The sequence below is a fragment of the Paroedura picta genome, chromosome 7, assembly GCF_049243985.1.
Source record: "Paroedura picta isolate Pp20150507F chromosome 7, Ppicta_v3.0, whole genome shotgun sequence".
NCBI classification, from domain to species: domain Eukaryota; kingdom Metazoa; phylum Chordata; class Lepidosauria; order Squamata; family Gekkonidae; genus Paroedura; species Paroedura picta.
Window position 1 is genome coordinate 92,168,194 of NC_135375.1, and position 23,502 is coordinate 92,191,695.

General features: G+C 42.7%; 1 protein-coding gene across 2 annotated transcripts in view; it reads right to left on the reverse strand.

Moving 5' to 3' along the window:
* The window catches only part of SLC44A1 (solute carrier family 44 member 1), an 81,994-nt gene extending 60,156 nt beyond the window's left edge, over positions 1-21,838 (reverse strand). The window contains exon 1 of one of the 2 annotated variants that reach the window (XM_077345385.1): positions 21,108-21,828. In XM_077345385.1, the coding sequence (XP_077201500.1) occupies positions 21,108-21,137 (30 nt within the window). In that variant the 5' untranslated portion in view covers positions 21,138-21,828. Of the gene's footprint in view, positions 1-21,107 lie in introns of both variants that reach the window. The other variant, XM_077345384.1, reaches the window with a different exon arrangement.
* Positions 21,839-23,502: the final 1,664 nt, after the last annotated feature.

Here is a 23,502-nt window from a genome sequence, read left to right on the forward strand (position 1 = left end):
TAAACAGAATTTACAATATAAAAGCCAAAAACATACAGTTACTACGGATCAGAAAAGTTCAGGAGACAGTTAAATTAATATTTTAAAAGGTAAGATTTAAAACTGCTAGTACCGTAATGGGGAGAAAGATGGGAGAAGGAGGAGGAATGGGGGAGGTCCTGATTAATGTTATCATTGAAGGCCCCAACCATAAGATTGACAGAAGAGCTTCATCTTGCAGGTCCTGCAGAGCTGTCACTGTATAGTAAAATATTCTGAGGCCACCTGATTTTTTTTAAAGGCTCACAATTTGTAACAAAAGAAGCAGGCACAGAAAAGGAAAAAAGTCTGGAATTCACAATGGATGACACAGATATTAATAAACACGTATCACTTTTTATCATCCTGTATGCCCTACCCGCAAAAGCAATTGTGTAACAGGAATTTAAAAAGTCAATGGAAACACTGACAAGTGATTTGGGATCCTATGCAATCAACCACAGTTCCTTTAAGCAACCCACTTTTTTTTTTGCTAGGTTCATGGACAATGATATACTTCCAAAGTGGCAAACACACAGACAAAAGGGATGGTTTCAAGAGAGAGATTAAGGGTCATAGAGATGAATTAAACCTATATACTTGGCCCTTACGCAGCTCCCCAGTGCCGCCTCATGAAAAGTTTCACTGCTCCCAAAATTAAATAAATAAAAGCATCTGTACGATTAGAGCTGTAGCTAATGCTTGTAATCCAAGCTAATAACTAGCTATTCCCCTTACTCTCCAAGACATCAAGAGAGCTCCAATGAAATCATGTATGGAATAAAAATGCAAATACATTCCAGCTTAAAAACTATGCTTGTCCAAGCATCTTTAATATTTCATTTATGAGTACCACACAGTTTTAATCCAACCGCTATTATTACTTGCTCTGCAGTCTGGCAGCCGCTCATTCTGCTCCAGCATTACTGAAGCACTATAAAAGCTGCAGCTGACAAGCCTGGCCAGCCGCCCAAAGTGATTTCAGCCTTAACTCTCAGAATAAAGCCAGGAAATAAGCATCTGAGGTGGTCCTGCCACAATGCAACCATTTTCTATTGCAAGTGCAGACTAAGAGTTGCACAACCCTGCCCATCTTCACAACCCCAGGGAAACATGGCAACACTCTGCACTTTAAAAACATTTGTCTGAAACGTTATTTAATTATTACATTTGTATACTGTTGTTCCCTGTGGCTCATGACGGTTTACAATGAATTCATGGTTGATACAAAGAACGTTCCTCATTGAGAACTATGCAAACTATGTCTGACAACAAGCACCAGATACATAATTGTGACTTCTTTGCTCCCTTGAAGGTGTCCTGTAGCTTAGCATATATTCCAACTAGGGGCTAAGCCCATTGCATTTAGGAATACAACAGGCGCTAGATGTGGGTGGGTGGGGCTTTAGGACGGGAAAACTGAGCCTGGATAAGGTTGAGACAGGACATGACTGCTGTAGGGGTTAGGGACATGGGCTTCTAATCTGGAGAGTTGGGTTTGATTCTCCGCTCCTCCTCCACATGCAGCCAGTCGTGTGACCTTGGGCTTGTCACAGCACTGATAGTGCGGTAATATCAGGGCTCTCTCTCAGCCCCACCTACCTCAAAGGGTGTCTGTTGTGGGGAGAGGAGAGGTAAGGCAATTGGAAGCTGCTTTGAGACTCCTTCAGGTACAGAAAAGCAGCATATAAGAACCAACTCTTCTTCTTGTGGTCTTCAAGCAGCAGCTGGACAAATATCAGGGTTGCCTTAGGCTGATCCTGCAACTGAGCAAGGGGCTGGACTAGAAAGCCTGCATGGCTCCTTCCAACTCTATGATTCTACTAGGGACAAAGCCTGTTGCACTCAGGAATACAACAGGCGCTGGATGGGGGGGGTCAAAGAACTCCCCCTCCCGCTGGGACCTGGAAAGGCTGCAGGCAGCTGTTAGGGAACTCACTGGCAGGGGCAGCTCTCACACAGTAGGGATCTGCAGTCAGTTTCAGATGGAAGTGGAAGGAGGAGGGGGTGGTCAGGGGTGGGATACAGAAGGCGATTGGCTGGCCACTGGTCAGACAGGCAAGTCGGTTGGAGGACGAGGCCCTCAGGGGCAGGACAGCCACCCTGAGTGGATGTTAAGTGCTGGCACTTAAGTTATGAGACACGCTCCTCCTCCAAGGCCTTACCAGACATATATTATGTGGAACAGATGCTTTAGGTAAAGAACTTGCATCCATTTCACAAGAAGATGGAATCATAGAGTTGGAAGGGATCTCAGGAGTCATCTAGTCCAACGTCCTGCACTTTGCAGGATGCCTACAACCCTATCGCTCATCCACTGTAACCTGCCACCCCCTTGAACCTTCACAGAATCAGCCACTTCGTCAGATGGCTATCTAGCCTCTGTTTTAAAATTTCTAAAGATGGAGAACCCACCACTTCTTGAGGAAGATGGAGCTCACCAACTCGGATTTCCTACTCCCTGCACAAAATAATCACGACAGAAAATCTTAAGTGACAATTAACTCACCTATTTTATTTATTTGTTGTATTTATATACTGCCCTCCCCTGAGGCTCAGGGCGGTTTACATGGAATGTAGAAAACAATACATGGAACACAGTTTTTTCCCTAACATATAAATAACTGCAACAATAATATTAACATTAATAATAACTATAACAGAGGTAACGGACTATAACAGTACAAACAGATCCAGTGACAGAACTCATGAATGGATTTCTGGGTGGGAGGGAGCAGGGGCACTGTGGATGTTGCTGGTTTCACTTGGTCTCAACTAAATGCCTGATAGAAGAGCTTCCTTTTGCAGGCCATGCAAAACTGTGTTAGCTCCGCGAGAGCCCTGATCTCCTTTGAGAGCTCATTCCACCAAGTGGGGCCAGGACAGAGAAAGCTCGGGCCTTGGTTGAGGCCAGGAGAGCTTCTTTAGGGCCAGGGATTATTATCCAGTTAGGGGTGGGCAGGGTGTAAAGCCATAGGCAGGAAAGTGGTCCCTCAGGTACACTGGACCCTGACCACATATGGCCTTAAAGGTAATGTCACTTTCCTACTTGCCTGATCACTAGGAGAAGCCACTGAAGGTGTGGGAGGGGAAGACAACTGGTACACCTCATTTGATGCATTGAAAATAGAAAAGCTGTTTCTTTTATGCTGCTTTTCTCTACCCAAAGGAGTCTCAAAGTGTCTTATAATCTCCTTCCCTTTCCTCTCCCCACATCAGATACCCTGTGAGGTAGGTGAGGCTGAGAGAGCCCTAATCTTACTGCTCAGTCAGAAAAGCTCTATCAGTGCTGTGGCGAGCGCAAGGTCACCCATGGTTGCATGTGGGGGAGTGCAGAATCAAACCCAGCTTGCCAGATTAGAAGTCCGCACTCCTAACCACTACACCAAGCTGGTCCTCAGTTGTACTTGTGGCAACCATGTTGTGGGAAAATACAGCATGGAGCAGGATTGTGCATCTAATACGCTTATCTTTGTTTAATGCCTCTGTGCAAATTACCTTTTTGCCACTAGATGAGCACTGAAACCATGCATCAGGCACATATGCAGTACAAACAACCCCGCCCACCTTTTCATATTTTCTCTGTGTTGCTCTTCAGGGTTTCTTAGGTGCAGAGCTGGGCAAGCCCAGAAATATTCACATACCCAAACATACTCCCTATGGAGGGATCCACTTTATATGCTCATGAGTGTTAAATACAGGGAACCAGCGCAAACAGTTTCAGCTCTTGGTTTTACGGCACCACCGCTTATTTGTTCTCAGTATGTGTAGCAAAAACGGGGGGATTATTACAGGCAAAATAAATAGCAACACAGTTCTCAGCACAGATGCTTGTTCTCACAGTTATTCTGAACATTGGAATATATCACATGAAGGATGTCATAGTCTCAGTTTTCCTTTTAATGAGTTTGCTCTGATTGGTAGCAAAGATACAGTCCCTGTAAAGTTCTTCAGTCTTTGCTTTTAAGGATCATATTTGATGTACCATCACCAGAGTTGCCAGGAATGGCACAACACAGCTACTGGCCAGAAATAGGGTAGTTACTAGGGATGTGCAACTCAGCTCAGCTGCCTTGGAGATCATTGAAGCCCAAGGCAGCAACCACTGCCTCCTCCCTCCCTCCGCATCGTGGTGTTGGCCTCCTATGAGCCACCTCGGGTTTCGATGATCGCTGAAGTGGCCAAGCCGAGGTGCACATTCCTAGTAGTTACCGCAGGGGTGAGGCAATCTTCATTGCTGCAAGATGATGTCACTTCTAGCATGACCCAGAAGAGGTGACACTGCACCAGGGTGATTCTCTAGTACTTGTCCCAAAACTCTGGGCAAGTGCTAGAACATTACCCAGTGTGTTGTTGGCAGTTCCAATTTGCACCAGAATCCCCATCGTTGCATAGTGACTTAGACCAGTGGTCCCCAACCTGCGGGCTGCGGCCCGGTGCCGGGCCGCGAAGGCCATGGCGCCAGGCCGCAGTTCCCTCTCCCTGCCCCCCTGCAGTAAAAAAGCTTCCGGCCCGGGAAGCTTCTTACTGTGGGAGGGGGGGGAGAGGGAATCAGGCCCGCACCCGCGCATGAGAGAAAGTGCCACGCATGACGCATGTGCGCATGCACGGCCGTGCATGTGCAATGCGTGGGTGCAGCTGCACATGCGCGCTGGGCGGGCGTGGCAGTTGCCCTGCCAGTCCCCAGCCTAAAAAAGGTTGGGGACCACTGACTTAGACGATCGCCCCACCACGATTTTGCCAGCCTGCAGAGGAATTTAGCACAGTGTGCAGTAGTTTCCATCTCTGTCTAGTACAATTCTGCCGGTACAAAAATTTAGGCAAAATCAGCAAAAGAAAACAATTGTTACAAATTATATACTTAAAGGTGATAAAGCATTAAAATAAGCTTAGGTTTCATAGGGAAGTAAAAATTTTACATTTCTCATTTGGATAAAACTAAAGCATTTTAGTAAGCAAGGATCACAGTACATGGAACAAAATACTTGTTAAGCGTGCAGCATACGTTTAGAAGTCTTGACCCATGTAAGTCAGGCTGGCCTGACCTCATCAGATCTTCGACGCTGAGCAGGGCTAGCCCGAGTTAGAGAGCCAGCATGGCTTAGCGGTTAAAGTGTTGGACTTTTCTGTTGCCATCAAGTCATGATTGATGTATGGCAACCGCAAAGGGTTTTCAAGGCAAGAGACCTGTAAGAAACTGAGGTCTGCCACAGAAACTTTCTGGGTGACCATGGTGATTCTCAGTCTAACCTATTTCACAGGGTTGTTGTAAAGATAAAATGGAGAAAAGGAGAAAGGCAAGATATAAATTAAATAAATAAGTAATTAGCATTTGGGTGGGAGACCAACCAGGAAATCCAGTAGCATGATGCAGAAGCAGGCAATGGCAAACAACCTCTGGATATTGCTTGCTTTGAAGACCCCACAGGGTTGCCATAGGTCAGGTATGATTCGACAGCAAAAGAAAAAAAAAGTCTGTGAAAAACACACAAGCTATTTTATTTGGATAACCAGACTTCATTTAATTATTAAAACATAACCTGCCTTTCCTCTTGTTTCAAGGTACTTACAATAAATGCCCCAACTTGTTCAGAAGAGATCTATCAATGTAAAAAGCATTTATTTATTTATTACATTTATATATTGCCCTCCCTTGTGGCTCAGGGCAGTTTACATTGTAACTTTCATGAACAATATGTATCACTAACATATTAATTGAATGTATAACATTCTTAACAATAGGAATTTGAGACAAAAAGATAGAACACTTACAATTTAACAACACAGTAAACGGAACAATTTGAGTCCATTTTTCTGCACTGTTGTTCTGTTCTTTTCTGTGGGTGCAGGTGTTGATGGGAGGAACCTCTAACAAGGAGGCATTTACAAGATACATGCATTTATAACAGAACTCCTGTATCTAAGCATTCTCCTAAGAGAGCCAGGACATACTAAAGGCTACCAGTTCTGAGTGTGGCAGATACCTCCTTGTTAGAAAGAGGACTTCAGTTTTGACAGCTGAACATGGACAGGTTGGCGCTGCTCATACTTTTAGATCTCATGGCAGCATTCAATGTGGTAGACCGTGAACTTCCCGCTCCCCGCTTTGCTGACACTGGTATACAGGGATCAGCCCTCCAATGGTTGATTTCTCCAGGGTCACAAACAGAGGGTTGCATTAGGAAAGAATTACTCGTGCCCTTATTCACTCCCTTGTGCAGCAACGCACGGTGCATTTCTGTCTCCCACATTATTCAACATCTTCATGTGCCCTCTGTAAAAGCCATACATGGACACAAATAATATACTGACTGTACTATATAAAGGTCTTTGGACTAAACTACTGTACAGAGGACATATTATCTGTTATTTTCTACTGACGTAAATTTTTCTGCATTGTATCTGTATTCTGTATCATGTCTATGCTATGCTTGTTTCAGATTTCTGTAACTCCAGTCTTAGTAGATTGCTTTGAATAGACCTACAAGGTATAATTCAACTTGAAGTGTAAATGAAAAAGGGAGATTATAAATGTAAGTAAAATAAATAAAACAAGTGTGACAAACACAAATTTCCTTCACCCAGATCAGTATGCAGCTCTGCTTTATTTTTATTTAAAGAAACCTTTGGTCTCTCTTTTCAGCATGGGAATGTCCACATAGCCTTTAAACAAAGTAAGTTATAAACAGGAGTAAGTTTAGCTTCTCCTCCTCCTCTAAACACCCCTGCACCTATTTAGTCAACTATTTGCTTTCAGGGTTTTTCAATGACTGGGTGATTTCCTCTCCGTAGTGTTCACATCTGTAACAATTTAAAACTCACCAACACTGAGATATGCGAGATCTGAACACAATGGAAAAATGGGCAAATGAGAACAAGATGCAATTTAATAAAGATAAGTGTAAAGTTCTGCATCTGGGTCAGAAAAATGAAAAGCATGCCTACTGGCTGGGGGATACGCTTCTAGGTAACACTGTGTGTGAACGAGACCTTGGGGTACTTGTGGACTGTAAACTAAACATGAGCAGGCAGTGTGATGCAGCGGTAAAAATGGCAAATGCCATTTTGGGCTGTATCAACACTAGCATCACATCAAAATCACAAGATGTCATAGTCCCATTGTAAACGGCACTGGTCAGACCACACCTGGAGTACTGTGTGCAGTTCTGGAGGCCTCACTTCAAGAAGGACGTAGATAAAATTGAAAGGGTACAGAGGAGAGCAACGAAGATGATCTGGGGCCAAGGGACCAAGCCCTATGAAGATAGGTTGAGGGACTTGGGAATGTTCAGCCTGGAGAAAAGGAGGTTTAGATCGGACATGATAGCCCTCTTTAAGTATTTGAAAGGTTGTCACTTGGAGGAGGGCAGGATGCTGTTTCTGTTGGCTGCAGAGGAAAGGACACGCAGTAATGGGTTTAAACTTCAAGTACAACGATATAGGCTAGATATCAGGAAAACATTTTTCACAGAGTAGTTCAGCAGTGGAATAGGCTCCCTAAGTTGGTGGTGAGCTCCCCCTCACTGGCAGTCTTCAAGCAAAGGTTGGATACACACTTTTCTTGGATGCTTTAGGATGCTTAGGGCTGATCCTGTGTTGAGCAGGGGGTTGGACTAGATGGCCTGTATGGCCCCTTCCAACTCTATGATTCTATGCCTTCTATTACTCAAGAACACAGTACAGGGCTATTTTGTTTGAACAGGGATTTGAAGAAGATGAAAACACATTTGGGTCACACATCCAGGTGTTTACCTATCAATGTCTTCCCATGAAAAGCTTCATGTGCTACTTTACTGTTTAGATCGCTCTAGAGTTGATTCAAGATCAAGAATGCCATCATTTATACATTTTTCCTAAACTTAATCAGACAAATACTGCCCTGAGGCAAAACTTCAGAAGAATACAGAATCGTTAGGCAATGAAGGTAAGCCTACTTTTGTGTTATGTAATCTGGAGTACAAAGAGACATCCAACCTCCAATATTTTAAGTAGCTCTGGATTTTGCATTAAAGGAGGGCAACTAAAAAGCAATGTTTTCCTCCAGCCTATGAGCCTTGAGTGTATCAGTCACAGCAGTGTTGCAGCTATTCATCTGAGTATTCTCTTGCTCTTTATACCATTTTTTGAAATCCCTCAACATTTCAATAACATTTCTAGAGTTTGACCTTCAGTTTAAAGAATATATTATTAATGGTGGTAATGAGACTGGGGAAATGTGTTTACAATGCTTTTTTAAATAAATCTGTCAATGCCATGATCACCATAAGCTTATATGTACCACCTGCTTGTCAGCCTCCCTGTTGACTTGATCATGTTATTTTGTTCTCACCAGGTTAAAACATTCATCTGCAGGTATGACAAATTAGGTCTGTCAGTATCAGTATATTACCAAGCAGAACTTTAGAGGTATTCAAAGCACTAAAATGCAAAGTTTGGGTAACCTTAATACCACTAATGAGCAACAGCACTATAACTCTGCCCTATGACTTATCAGAAACTGAAAGTCCTGGTGAGTTGGAGATCAGAGAGTTCTGCTAGTATGTGTTCCAAAAATCTGCCATACAGGACTCCCTTTTGGATGTTAATTTGCCATAGATGCTTTGCAATTTCTATATTTTCCATCCCAAAAAGACAATCCTTGCTATTTGCTGGCAATTCTGCTAAAAGCTCTACACATCGTTCAGTGCTCATAAGAAACTCTTATGTTCAAAGTTCAATTCAGTAATTTTGCCTATGAAGATCTCAAAGTAGATTCTTTATTGCTAGTGGTTTTCAAACTGCCTTTCTTCCTTTAAAACCCAGGTATCTGCTGAAAAACAATCAGATTCTGCACATAGTATTGTGCACGCAAGGAGCACTGACCAGGCTTCTGGGCTGAGACCTCCAACCTTACTGCATGTGCTGGCACTTGTGGAAGTTCAAGAGAATGCAGCAGATGCCACAGTGATTATATATAATTCTCAACATGGCCAATCTGGATACTTAGATTTCCACAGATTGAAGACATGGACAGAACTGTTTGGTTTATAAACCAGTTTAGAAATACTAGATTTCTGCAAAAGGAAAAAAATGGTGGGTGGCAAATAACAGAAGCAAAACTCATAGTGTTAAGAACCTCAGACTAGAAGCTGAAATACCTAGATTTGTTATGATGATAAAATGGCGGCAAGGAGAATGAAGTAAACTTTTGGGTGCCCATTGTGAAGAAAGATGGGGTACAAATGAAGTAAGCAATATAGCTGAAGATGGGGAACAGATACAAGGTAGGTTGGCTGATGGGTGCAAAGGAGAAACAGAAGTTGGAGAGGGTGAGGATATGGGGGTACATAGGAGGAAAACAGGAAATGGTGCAGGGAAAGGGACTCATGGGACCAACAAGGTCTTGTGGGTTTCCTACCATGCACTTGGACCCAGTGATCAGCACCATACAACGGACAGTTTTCTCATGGGGTAGAGGCTGCCAGAGGAAGGGCAAACTGAATACAAGGTGGCATATAAAGGTGCACACTTAGCTGATGTGCATGGGAAGGAGAGAAGAAAGCAGGAAAAGGGGCTGTCATGGAAGAGAAATAGTGGGGAAAGGGAAATTGAGATGCCCCTGTGCAAAGTCCTTCTAGGGCCCCTTGCTTGCATTTATCTAATTAAAATACAGGGTGGTGACTGGCCTTAGTTACCATTTGAAGGCCTGTCAGGATCTGCAATTCTGATTGGGGAAACTGCCTGAAGCCAGTACCAACATATAACAAACTTACTTGGACATAAGGAGTACTCTAGTACTCTAGCTCTAGCTCTTAGAAAGTTTCCCTGACTGACAATGAGAGAGCATAAGTCGTTCACTTTTCTCTTTCCTCATTGTTTCCAATTCTTTCTTTCTCATAATGAAAGCCCTTTCCCACCCCCAGTCTATTCTGTTGGTATTGCTGCTGCGGTTGTGGCAAAGCAGTTTGAATCAAACACATACTCCTGTTGAAGAAAAGCTAAGTCAAGCTGCAAGCTCAGGTACCTATGGTGAAAAAAGAAGTCCCATTGATTAGCCATAAAACCTTTGGCTGAACATTATATGATGCTGTGTTCAAAATCCACATGGGATGGGGGGAGTAGAAAAGAGGAGAAATGAATGAGATTGACAAAAATGCTGATTTTATCCAAACCCAACTGTCTTGTTAGCATTACTCTACTGAAGAATCCACACTGAGGTTCCAAGACACTCTCAACTTAGGTGAGCAAGGAAATCTGTGATTTCCCCCTACAGTTTCACACTGGTTTCCTTACTCAATGCAATATTATGACTACTGAGACAGCTAGAACAAGACTGGTAGAAAACATATGACAACGCTACATCTTATAACAGTGGTTCTCAACCTTCCTAATGCCGTGACTCTTTAATACAGTTCCTCATGTTTTGGTGACCCCCAACCATAAAATTCAGCAAGTGTTCTTTCACATACATTAAACCAAAACTGACAAATGGCGTGAAGATCCATTGTTCATGATTGTATATAAATTGGTTTTTTTTCCAGGGGTGCTGTTGGAGCGGCTGACGGCTGAGCGCGGGCGCCTGCAGGAGGAGCGACAACAGTGGTGGCGCACCCCCCCCAGGCCAAGCTGCTTGCCCAGTCGCAACCCCTGTGAAAGGGTCATTCAACTCCCAAAGGAGTCCCAACTCTCAGGCTGAGAACAAATGTCTTGTAAGATAATGAATGCTTATGAGATGGCAGTTAAGGTCACAAAAAGGGAATATTTTGCAGCTTCTATTGCCTCCACAAGCTCATGCCCAGCACAATTTTTTAAACAATTCAGTCTTTAACATCCTTAGTTCCCGGACTGTTCCAAAGCATATAACCAGACATTAGGTGTGAGGATTTTTCAAGTTTTTTGCCGAGAAAATCTTGCCACTCCACTGCAATTTACCCATTAATTTGATACAATAACAGAACTGGGGGCTCCTTGGCCATCTCAAGGTCCTATTTTGAACCACTTCAATCTACTCTTCTTGGCCAATGTGGACAGGACTCTGGCAGCTGTTCAGCCTAACAAGTGCCCCCTGTACCCATGCACCTCTCATGGTGGTAAGCTGATGGCAAAGAGATTCAGGTTCCTCTCGGAGATTATTAACTTGTCCCTAACATCAGGGACTTTCCTGGAAGCCATGTTTCCCCACATTTTGGGGGGGGGAGGGGGGAAATCACTAGATCCATCCAACCCAGCCAACAACCACATAGTCTTGGATTTTTCATTTCTGGGTAAGGTGGTTAAGTATAGGGTTCAGAACAGCTACAGAGCTTCCTAGATGAATCATCAGCTCTTGATCTATTCCAGTCTGGCTTCTGACGTGGAGTGGAGATGGCTTTGGCAGTCCTCATAGACAATCTCTGGAAGCAGCTGGAACTAGGCAGGTCAATACTGCTGTTATTACTAAATCTGACAGCAGCATTCAACATAGTCAATCATGGGCTGTTCGCCCAGTGTCTACTTTCCTACTAAAGTATCTGGGGTAATTCTTCAAAGATGGCTAGCCTCCTACACACTTTTCAAAGCTGAAAGAATCATTTGCTCAGCCTAGAGACAATTCTCACATTAGTTTTAGGGCTAGCATTTAAGGTCACAACCCCCCCCCCCCCAGAGCTTGAAAGACCCATGACCCACTGTGTACTTGGGGGGAAATAATACGATTGCCATTAAAAGCAGGCTATTTTCAAAGAAGTCTTTAAGAAGAGCCCTTAAACTGATTTCGCAGCACAGAGTGCTGAATAAAGGCTGACAGTTTTAGGAGGAGAATGAACTTTTAATTCAGGGAACATTTTGTTATTCTCACTGTTTGAGAATGAAGAGCATTGTGGTTGCAGTTGTAAATTACACAGAATCTTAAATTCTACCATAAATCCTGTGACTTCTGTAGTTTTTGTCTTTAAGGAACCCAAACCATCACAGTAATGGTAATATTATAACTGGCACTGGATCAGAGATGGAAAACCCTCAGAACTTTTTTCAGCTTCTGGAGTGGAAAAACTAGGGCACTTAGGGGAACACTAAAAACTGCCATAGATTTTTCTTCAAGACAAGGTTTCACTCACTCAAAAGGTTATGGCTTTTTTGTGTGTAAGAAGTTACAGCATTAGGTAATGCTAATTCTTAAGTGTAGTACAGACATACCTGAAAATATACTGTATACTAACTACCTAAATATGAATTATTCTAACAATTAACAATGCTTTGATGTGTCTGATAATACATAAAGAGTTCACTGGTCTCAAAGTTTAAAAGTTTGATGTTATATACATACACACTTGCAGTTTTACTGCGATGACTTCTGCCATAAAATGTACCTTCTTTTGTCTACTAGAGAATTGCTTTTAAGCCTTCAACTTTAATTTTTCCTCCTTCTCAGATGGCAAAATTAAGATATGCAACAACATAACTATGGTACAGCAATTTTCAGCTCTGTTTCCAATAGTGGGCATATCTGCCAATTTCACTGAAGAAAAACCAGACATTGAAATGGAATTTATGTGAATTCCATAAACAAGAACAATTTTATATAGTTTTAGCTATCAATCTTAGAAGCTGACCAAACGTAAGTTTTTGGATGGAGGACCACCAAGGAAGTCCAAGGTTGCTATGCGGAAGCAGGTAGCAGCAAACTACCTCCGAAGATCTCTTGCATTGAAAACCCTACAGAATCTCCATAAGTCAACTTCATGGCATTTTCCTCCACAACTACAAATAAATAATACATAATTTCTTTAGTTAACGCAGTAAAGTAAATTTGATATGAAAATGCTACATATCGTCCTGTTTTTCTCTAAATTCCCATTCTTTCGCCAAATAACCCCAGAGAACTTTCCCCATGTCATTTCAGAAAAGTTCACATCTCATCTGAACTGTGGAATAAAGTAAGAATCACGCTCAATGTTACCATCATTACAAAACAACCAGTTCACACAGATTCACACAATAATTCCCTGACTTATTCTGAGTCACCAGGGAAACCGTAGAGTACTGTGCAGAACACAGAAATAGCCAGGTTTCTGAGAGTTTATACGTATACATAATAAATCTACAACAAATCAGGACAAAATGACAGTTAAGGGTAGTTTAATCACTAGAGGGGGCAAATAACTATTCTCTCTGTTCTGACATCTTTTTCAATGTTTGAAACTGCCAACCTATTAACTCTTCTATTCTCTGCTAAGCATACCTAGTTCTTTCAGACCTCTTAATGCCATTCTTTCTTCTTTTTCATCTTCCTACTTCTCCACATGAATATCTCATGCTTTTTTCCTTAGTGGTGGCACCTTATGCAAAAAATCAGAACACTTTATTTAAATAAAGGAATTTATGATATCACTACAGAATAAACCAAGGTATCCTCACCACTATCTTAGATTAAAAGTTCTATTGATGCATTGGCTTCATTGCTAAAGAGATGAGAAAAAGACTGAGTAATATAAGTCAATTTATCCAATACCTGTAGATTCCTGCTATATATTACACAGATTAGCCTTAAAATGGAGAATAACTTGCCAATAATGACAAATGTTTACTTGGATCTCATCTATTTTTTTTCTATTTGACCACACAATTCCCTTCCTCACTGTAAAAGCTATGTGTCTTCCAGGATTCCTGGCATAACCTTTTTGATGGTCAAAAGGGGCCTCTATTCCTCTTTCACTAGAGAGAAAACTGATAGGGTTTTTTAAATTTCTTTGTCTCTTTTTTTTATCCCCAAAGTGGTTGTTCACCTCTCCTCCATTTTATCCCCACAACAACTCCATGAGCTAGGTTAGACCAAGAGCATGGGACTGGCCCAAAGTTCACCCAACAAGCTTCCATAGCAGAGTGAGCATTAGAACCCAGGTCTCCCATATCATTGGTCAGCACACTATTACATCAATCTGACTTCCTGAATCCAACTCTTCACATATACTTACTCAAAATGTTACCCAATGGACTGTACCTGTGTGATTTTGCAAGGTTTCTTTGACATACGTGCTTTTAAAAGTATACTTAAAATTGTAACAGGTGACTTTACTTTTGTGCATTTAATTCTATAGTTTAATTTTTCTTGACCATTTAATTTTTTTTGTATTGATACACTTTCATTTTAATGTAGTTCTTCCTTCTTCTAGCTATGTCTTTGGGGCAAATCATGGATTAGAAACTGGCTTATAATTGGATAAAGGCCTTGGCCAGTGAAAATATGACCCCTGGCCACCTTCCTCTCTCAAATTTTCCCTCCAAAAAAAAAAAAGAAATCTATTCCCTCACTGACTGAGCAGCTCAAATAACATGGATTTTTAAAATTGAGATTCATGAAATTGGCTGTCCCAACCTGTCTCTGAAAGATAAATTGGCTTTTAACTCAGCCCTGGGACATCTTAGGAAGGTACGGGAGCCCTCTTTACTGAAAGCCCCAGAATGGCTCTTGAAACATAAAAGTCAACAGAATCAAATATTTTGTATATCACACATGGAAAGGTCAGATTAAGTGAGGAGCAGAAATCTTTGAGGTAAAAATGAGTAGCTGCACAGTCTTAAGTTTTTTAATTCATGCAATTGAGAGTTATTTAAGTTTATTCCTTAATGTCTACGTTCTTAATAGTGAGAGACCTGACAAATATTATAGCTCTTTCAAACAGCTGAACTGCAGTGTTTTTTGTTTGCATTAACTTTTTTCTATATTGTTGATAATTGGGACAGTCCTGAACTCTGATGCAGCACCTGTAAACAATAACGTGCTTTTAAAATGTGATGTCCTATGGCCTAGTGCAATAAAGTTTATTCATATTCATAATAGTGAGAAGCTTATTGTATCTGTGTCTTCCAAAGAACTACAGTATTCTTTAAGTTTTCTTAAACTCTAGTTTTCTGAAAGCTTGTATCATCTTGTAAGTACCCAATCTCTTCCCTCTAACTCCTAAGGAGTCTAAAGCACTATCCTTTCACACCAGATCAAGGAATCCTCAGCGCTAATTTCCCTGTTCAACTGGGCAGGGATTTTTCTTCTCTCTAGATGTATCCCCCTTCCTTTGGCCTGACTAGGAGTCTCAGTCCACTATACAAATCTCCATGCCAAATATTATAACTGCTTTCAGCTTATGCTGAACCCAGACGTGTTTTCTGACTAAAATCTCCTCAGTCTATATGAAGAAACACCATCGGTTTCTTGTAGAAATACACGCAAAGCAAACGAAACCAAAAGGCAAATTTTGGTTGCAAAATTATTCAGGATTGCATTTAATAAATTTCAAGAAGATACAACTTTTTGCCTTTTAAAATCTCCTCAGGGCAGATATGCAATAGCTAAGGTACAGAATGGTGTTCCCTTAATGCAGGGTCTCTGTCAGAATCAGAATTTCCTCATCATAGCGCTCTCATAGGACTTATGTTTTGTTGACACAACTTTCTGTTAAGAATACATAGCAAACATACATTCTGATCCACAGGCTTCTCAAACTATTCCCTCACCCCACCCCTCCCAAACGCAAAGAAAATTGATCCACACATACAGCCATATTGTATTTTGAAATTAACAGAAGTGGCAAATTTAAGCCAGTTTAAGCCATTAACATCTTCAATTACTTTATTTTATCATAACTAAATACTTAATTCTTAAATTGCAATAATGTAAACTGAAGTTTTAGCTTTTTAATTAATGTATTTGAAACTATCTAATTTATACTAATATGATTACACTTCACTTCTACACACACTAATAGAATGCCATTTTATTATATTTTCTGGAGAATGTATTTCAGTGTTTATAGTCAAGTCATATACCAGATACATGGTTTTCAGGATTCCTGCACTAAACGGAAGTTTTTCACCTTTTCTTGGCTTAAGAAAAAAATCTTATTTTTGTGGCACTGACCAGAGGCTCTTTTGTGGCCTTATCCTTTCACCATAAGCACTGAAGATACATCTTAAAACAGTAAACTGAGTTTGCACATTACAAGTGCCTATTTGTAGTGGTGGTATGCATCCTTCTGGGAAGCCTATCTTTTTACTGAATGTGCAGCAGGACTCTTGATAAATGAAAGAATCTCAATCGTCTTGGGAACACAAGCCTGAAAAACATCTTACTAAGACCATATAAATCACATCTACCACTCAGCTCTAACCCTGAAACTCAAAGAAGAAGCCACCAGTACAGGTCGCCTTAAAGTGTTCCGTAACAGAATATCAACTGACATTTATGTCAACACATCAACCTTATTTTTCAATATTTAGTAGATTAATTCAGAATTTGGACACATTCATTCAGTATTTGCTATACTGGTACTGTGTTTCATTTCTCCCCTTCACCCAGTCAAAACCGAGACTGGTAAAATCTGAGTAGAGAAAGCCTAACAACCATTTAATCTGTTAACTCTATTATAAATACATATTTTCTTCTAGGGGGTCTATTATTTCCCTTCCCAAAAAGTCTGTTATGGGAAGCACTTCTCCATCACACCAGATGTAGTAAAGTTGATGGTGGACCTGATTTATGAAACATTTAGGAGATTTTAGCAACTCTGAGGGGAGAGGCTGTGGCTCAATGATATAGAATCTACTTGGCAGGCAAAAGGTCCTGGGTTCAATCCACATCACCTCCAGTTGAAAGGACTAGGCAGTAGGCAATGAGAAAGACCACTGCTTGTGACACTGGAGAGCCACCACCCATCAAAGTAGACCAGACTTTCTCAACCAGGGGTTCATGCAACACTAGGGGCTCTTGATGTCCCTGGAAGGGTTTCCTAAATGAGTGGGAGTTAATTTTTTAAAAATTTGTAAGACATGTGTTGGATGATATTACCATATATGGTCATGTCGACTCACCCCCCCTCCCTAAATGGCCAATGATTGGGGTGGGCTGTGGAGGAGCCCCGGGTGGGTATGTACACAAGTGTTTCCCAACCATATTCTGCATGAGTGTACAACTTCTGTGGTTTCTTGAAGTCCAAAGAATGTTTCAGGGGTTTCTCAACAGTAAAACAGTTCAGAAAGGCTGAAGTAGACAATACTGACCTTGACAGACTAAGAATCTGATTCAGGACAAGGCATATTAATGTGTTCAACTAGGTCTAAGGGTCCTTGAGCAAAATCAAGAAGCCCTCTTTACTTAAGGCAGACTATTTCTGCCTTAAGAGCTATGAAATCCTTTTTGCAATGTAAACATGTGCTTACAGACTCCTGGGATCCAATTTTTTTTAATTGCACAAACTAGAATTTGTTTACCGCTAGAGTGTTATTTGACAGATCAACTATGAGTCTGAGTGACTGCAAGCGTCACTGTACTAGCCAAAACAGATAAATGCTTATACTTATTGCAGTTTTATTCTGTTCCTCTTCCATGGAACTCAGAGCGGTATCCATCATTAGCCCCTTCTTCATTATATCCTCATGACAATCCTGAGAGATATTTTGGGCTGAAAGGGCCCAAGGCCACCTAGTTAAGTTTCACAACAGAGTAGGGATTTGAACCTGGGTCTCCCAGACAGTCGGGGGTTGCTATAAACTATACCCCCTGAAAATGATAGAAGATATATATCCAAGGGAGATTTTAATAATCTTGATGTCATTATATTAGCCAAATTTATGTGATGAGGAAAAGGAAGAGACTTTTGGCAGGAAGACAAAGCTTAAAAGCAACATGCACATCCGAGTAATTGCAAGTTACTTCCTCAAAAGCAGTAGAGTTATACCAAATTTTTCACAAGTGAGTTTACATAGCCAAATGTGAGGAAATGAAGAAGCAGAGAAAGAGCAGGAACAAATATTGTAATGGTCAGTATTAACAATGACCCAAGAATTTCATGTACCAACAAGATCATGTACTGAATTCATTCTGAGAAGACTACCATGAAGAAAACCCAGAATGTTCTGTACTACACGGGCCATATGAAAAGCACATCAAAAGTATTACATAAAAGCTGGGCAACAGGAGATATTATTTAGTCTTTAGTCAAGCAGGCTGTGTCAGGAATGGAATCTCTGGGAACATTCACCACTAACCCAAGGCGACTATTCAGAGTGATCAAAATGCAAGTGTATATGTGGCATCACAGAGCTGAAAGGAAGCAAAAAGCCATCTAGCAGTTCAATTCCCTCCACCGACACAAGACAGGGTAATTCACAGTCTTTCCAATCAACACACAGTCCAAATCACAGGCACACAGTCTCAGTCAAGGCATACTATGTAACTGTGCCAACCAAGCAGATGGCCACAAAAAGTGAATAAAGCCACATGATATAGGGGAAAGCAAAAATATGACGCCAACTGAAATTACGCAAAAGAAAGTGAAGATTTGGATACCAGTCTGAAGCAGTTGACACAAGAGCAGGCGGAGAACAGGCACTCTAATTTTTAAATGAATCATTTGTTCAGTTGTTAGAATGGGAAGGTTTAAGCTACTGTTGGAGAAGTGGGTGGAGTTCTGTGTGCCTTGAATATAGCAAGAGAGCAATATAACTATGGCAAATAAGGAATTGTTAAAATTGGGAGAAGGAAAAGGAGAAGGCGATTGGCAACAATAGGGTAATAGCCAAGGCCATATACACATGTTTCAAAAAAGATTTTTGCAGCAGGGCATTCAAAATACATCACACCTCAGGATATCTTCTCCTGCCAAACACCACTTACATTCAAATATGGAATGGATTGATGCAGACATCAGAAAAGTGGTAATGAAATTGCTGCATGGTATGTCCTACTCATCCTAATTTTTAGCATCACTGTGGCGCTACAGTTACTATATTCCAGATACAGTTCAATAGCAGTCAAATTATCTGAACACACAAATGAAGAAAAAAGTTGCCACTATCAATTCCTAGCTGGCTCCTGAATCCTCTCTCTGGGCCCTGAAAGAAACTATTCTAGAAGGGAAACAGATTAATATGAATGATGGGAGAGATAGAGCACAATAAACTGGCAAATTGCTTTTTACCTCACTGAGACACACAAAAGACAGATAATAGTCCAAACATGGCTGTTACAAATTAGCCATGCCTATCATTACATAATGAAAACTTCACATCCTTCCCCAAGAATGTGGCAGGGGAAAGGATATCACCACATTACAGTAGGAAGAGCTGTGAGAGCAAATGTCCCATTTAAAAAAAAAACAACAGCAGAAGCTTACTCAATCAGGAAAAGTTACTACTGCCTCTTTATAGTTTGTCCTCAATTATTAATGCAGATAAGCATCATTCCATTAAACATATGGGAAAATAAGAATGTGCACTGGGAGTAACATGGCAAAACTCCCATTAAAATGTCTTAAGAGATAATTAATATGCCTTAAAAAGATATTGAGTGCATGCCTCTAGAAAATGCATTGAAGAAAATCAGTATGGTACAATGATTGTTGTGCCTCAAAGTGGACAGTCCTATTTTGCCTTGGTCACAGCACTATGTTCCAGTCTAAGCAAACACACAGGGTTGCTGAAAAGATAAAAAGGTCCACCACCAAGTAGGCCACGCTGAAGTCCTTTGAGGAAGCATAACAGACAACAGTCACCAGTAAGTGGATGCAGAGATGGACTAAGATTCCATAATGGTGCCTGTAGTAGGAAAGCGGATGGTGTGGAGCATAGCAATAAGCAGTGATGTATAAAGGATCAGACAGCCAAACAAGTGACAAGGAAAGAGACTAGGTAAGAGTGAAGTTATAGTTCAAAATAAGAATTACTGAGACTTTGCCAGAGGCAAGGGTCATTAACGCGTAACCAAACGAAACAGGAAAGGAGGTGCAAAAGATTGGCTAAACAAATAATGTTAGGAGTGTGTGAAGAGTAGAAAACTAATACGACAGGGACTGCTGGTGCCTTTTAATACCGAATAAAAGGTAAAGGTATCCCCTGTGCAAGCACCAAGTCATGTCTGACCCTTGGGGTGACGCCCTCTAGCGTTTTCATGGCAGACTCAATACGGGGTGGTTTGCCAGTGCCTTCCCCAGTCATGACCGTTTACCCCCCAGCAAGCTGGGTACTCATTTTATCGACCTCGGAAGGATGGAAGGCTGAGTCAACCTTGTTAATACCGAATAGAGTGAGGCAAAAAATCAAGGAAGATGACTTTAGGAACACAACAAGACTACCACAAGAGCATCAAGTCAGATTGAGGAAATTCAATGTCATGTTCTCTGTATGGCAAAGTATACCAGCAGGCACCATGTCATAGCCCAAAGTATCCATCACTGTGGAAATGAGGCAGTGTATGCAAGCATAAGGCAGAACAGGGATGAGACATAGGCACCGGGAAGGCATATAAAAATTAGGACAACAAGGACAGTGGGCAGAAAGCACCAGGTTGGCATTAACAAAAGTCAAAAAAGAGAGGGCAGTGGTATTCCTCTTCTTCCCTCTCCCAATTGGTATAGAAAACAGCTACAGATAAGCAGAGGCAGGAGGCGATGTCTGGGTTTTTTAAGGCATTTTTTTCCATTCAACCATGTTGCTTTTAAGCCTTATCAATTCCACACCAACCTAAGCACTGCTTAAATCAAAGATGCAACCAGTTTTTTTTTTTTTTTTAACCCACAGTATTAGGGCAGAAACGTTTGAGTAAATGCAGAAATGATTGTGGGAACCCAGGTGGAATCCAGGACTCAGTAGAGGAAGGAGGCAGCGGTTTAAGGCACCCAAAACACCTGATGAAAAAATACCGGGAGGGAGGGGAGAAAATTCCAGACAAGTTTATAGGAAGCAGGATTGAAGGGGTTAAAAACATCCAAGTAAATACAAAACGTGCCTATGCGTGGACGGGAGGAAGACAAGGGCACAACCGGAGCAAAGAGAGGAAGGAGGAAATAGTGAAGCACAGTAAACACTTTGTTTTTTTAAAATGGGGGGGGGGGACGAGACAGAGAAAGAAAACAAGAGTAAAAAAGCATCACATTGCGGAGCGATTCCAAATGGGCACAGCGTCAACCAGGAGCCCGCGGGCACCTGAGAGAGGCCTTCCATCGGGACTGGCTTGGAAGGTGCCTGCAGACCCCGCTTTTACTTCGCATCATTATTATTACTACTATATTATAATTATTACCCAAGCCTCCTCCCGACGGGGGCGCCCCCTCGCCTGCCCCCCTCCCCTCCCCATATCTCACCTGAGAGGCGGCGCTCCCGCAGCAGCCCATGGCGGGCTCGGGGCTGGGTCTCTGCCGCGGGCTCCAGGCATCCAAGCGCCGCGGTTTCCCGGTCGCCCGCCCGGCCCCAGGGCGACAACGGCGGCAGGAGCAGCAGCAAGGCGGCGAGGACGACGGCGGCGGCGGGGGAAGGGGCCCGGGTCGTCGCGCCCGCGAGTCCCGCTTGCTCTCTCCGTCCGTCCGTCCGCCAGCCACTCACTCACTCACTCCGTCGCTCGGCCCTTCCGCAGCGGCGCCCCCAGCCTTCCCGCCGCCGCCGCCGCCAGGGCTGCTGAGGAGAAGGCGGCTCCCGGTCCCTCATCCCTCCTCCTCCTCCTCCTCCACCCCCCGCCCCGCCATCCCAACGGCGCTCCTGAGGGGGAGGAGGCGGCGCGAGCGGAGGGAGGGAGGGAGGAAGGCGCGAGGAAGACGAAGCCGACGGCGGGCCGGGCTGTGCCTGGGCTGCACTCGGGGCGCCTCCGCCAGCCAGCCAGCCAGCCAGTCAGCCAACCAGGCTGCGCCGTCGACCTGGAAACAGCCGCGGAACTCTCCCGCCCGGGGACGCGAGGCCGGCCTGGAGATAGGCTGGCTTCCCCTACCGCAATGGGAGAGGATAGGCCTATGCGGAGCTGTCCCACACGCTAAAGGATCCCCGCTCGCTTCCGGTGGGCTTGTTTTCGGGTTGACGCACCTCGACTTTTGCTTTTGGACGTGACGAATGTGACGGTGACTGGGTGTGTGTGTGTGAGAGAGTAGGCGTGTGTGCTTTCCCCCGCGGGTGGAGCAAAGATGCGCTTTGCCACCTCGGGGAGCCTCCCGCTTCCCCTCTCCGCCGGGGGTTTCCAAATCCCTATGTGACCTTGGGCCGAGTCCCTTGCACTCTTTCCTGTTCCTGTCACGATGCAGCGAGCGCCATCTCTCCCGGGTCTCCGGTCCTTGAGTTGTTGCATGAGGAGGAGGACCTTTTAAATCTCGTGGCAGTAATTGCAGGCGGAGGGGTTGCGTTGCGGCAACCTGAAGCAGGAGCCCGGTGGCGCCTACAGGACTTAACAAACGTGTATTTCTCCCGGCATCATCTTCGGGGAGCGCTGACTCATGAAAGCGAGGGTGCTGGAAGGCATTTTGTTGTTCTTTGAGGTGCCGCCGGACTCTTGTTTAATTGGATCTGTTTCGACTGTGATGGGGAAAGGGAAAGGAGAGAAGCCGCATTTGCAATCATCTGCAAAGTTAAGCCGGCTATACCCACTGAAATGAAAGGTGTCACTGCGTAGGTTTGCTCTATAGCAATGCAAACCTTAACAGAGATGTGCCCTTCTAAACACACCAATTTCAATAGACTTTGCACAGTATAACTGCTTCCGATTCCACTGCAAGACTCCTTAGTGACCAGGGAGCCAAGTTTTGATTTAAAAGTGAAAACCACCATTTGAATGCTAAACATTTGGTTTCCTTTTCATTTCAAAAATGCCATTCTTGGGAAATGCTTAAGCCAGAGTGAATCTGCAGTTTTCATACAAACTTGAAACCAGAGGCTAATACAATCTCCTATCAGATTTTACATTAGTAGCAACACAATCCTAAATTTCTCTAGTCTAAACCCATTAATTTAAATCCAAGCGATTGCATATGTGGTTGGTAGCATTGGTTGGTCAGTGAGTGTAGATGAGCCAAACAAACTAGTTGTATGAAGGGTTCAGCAAGTGTCCTATTAGCCACTTTGTATGTCATGAAATCTTCATAAAGGATGTTGACTGTACTGAGAGCACAACATGGATGTGTGGAGTCATTCAAAAGAACAAAAACCCAGTGAAAGCATCAGTCTGTGTTGACAGTGCATTAAAAATTGCCATGAACATCTGTTCTGATAAATGTGCCAAAAGGAGTACTTCTTCCAGTTGTTCGAGATGATGGTTAATTTGCAAACAGCTACGCAGTCTCTTCTTCAACTTTGTGAATCATCTTCCGCCATTTTCTCCCTGTTTTTTTATACACATTGCAAAGACATTGGGGTTAGCCTTTCACGTCACATCTTTAAAATGCTAGTAGTATAGGGTGACCTGATAGGGTTGTCATATTTGTAAAACATAACTCAAATCAAAGTGCTACAACATTATTTAGATAACGCATAATATTTTGTGCTATTCGTATATTCCATTAATTGTTATTGCTCCTGGTTGTGCTGCCTGACAATTTTGTGAGCCATGCTACTCAGGTTAGAGAGCCAGCTTGGTTAGGAGTGCAGACTTCTAATCTGGTGAGCTGGATTTGATTCTGTGCTCCCCAATATGCCAACCAGCTGCGTGACCTTGGGCAGCAGCTGCTGCTGCTGCTGCTGCTTCTCAGTCATTTGCTGTGAAACTGTCTTATTGAGATCAGT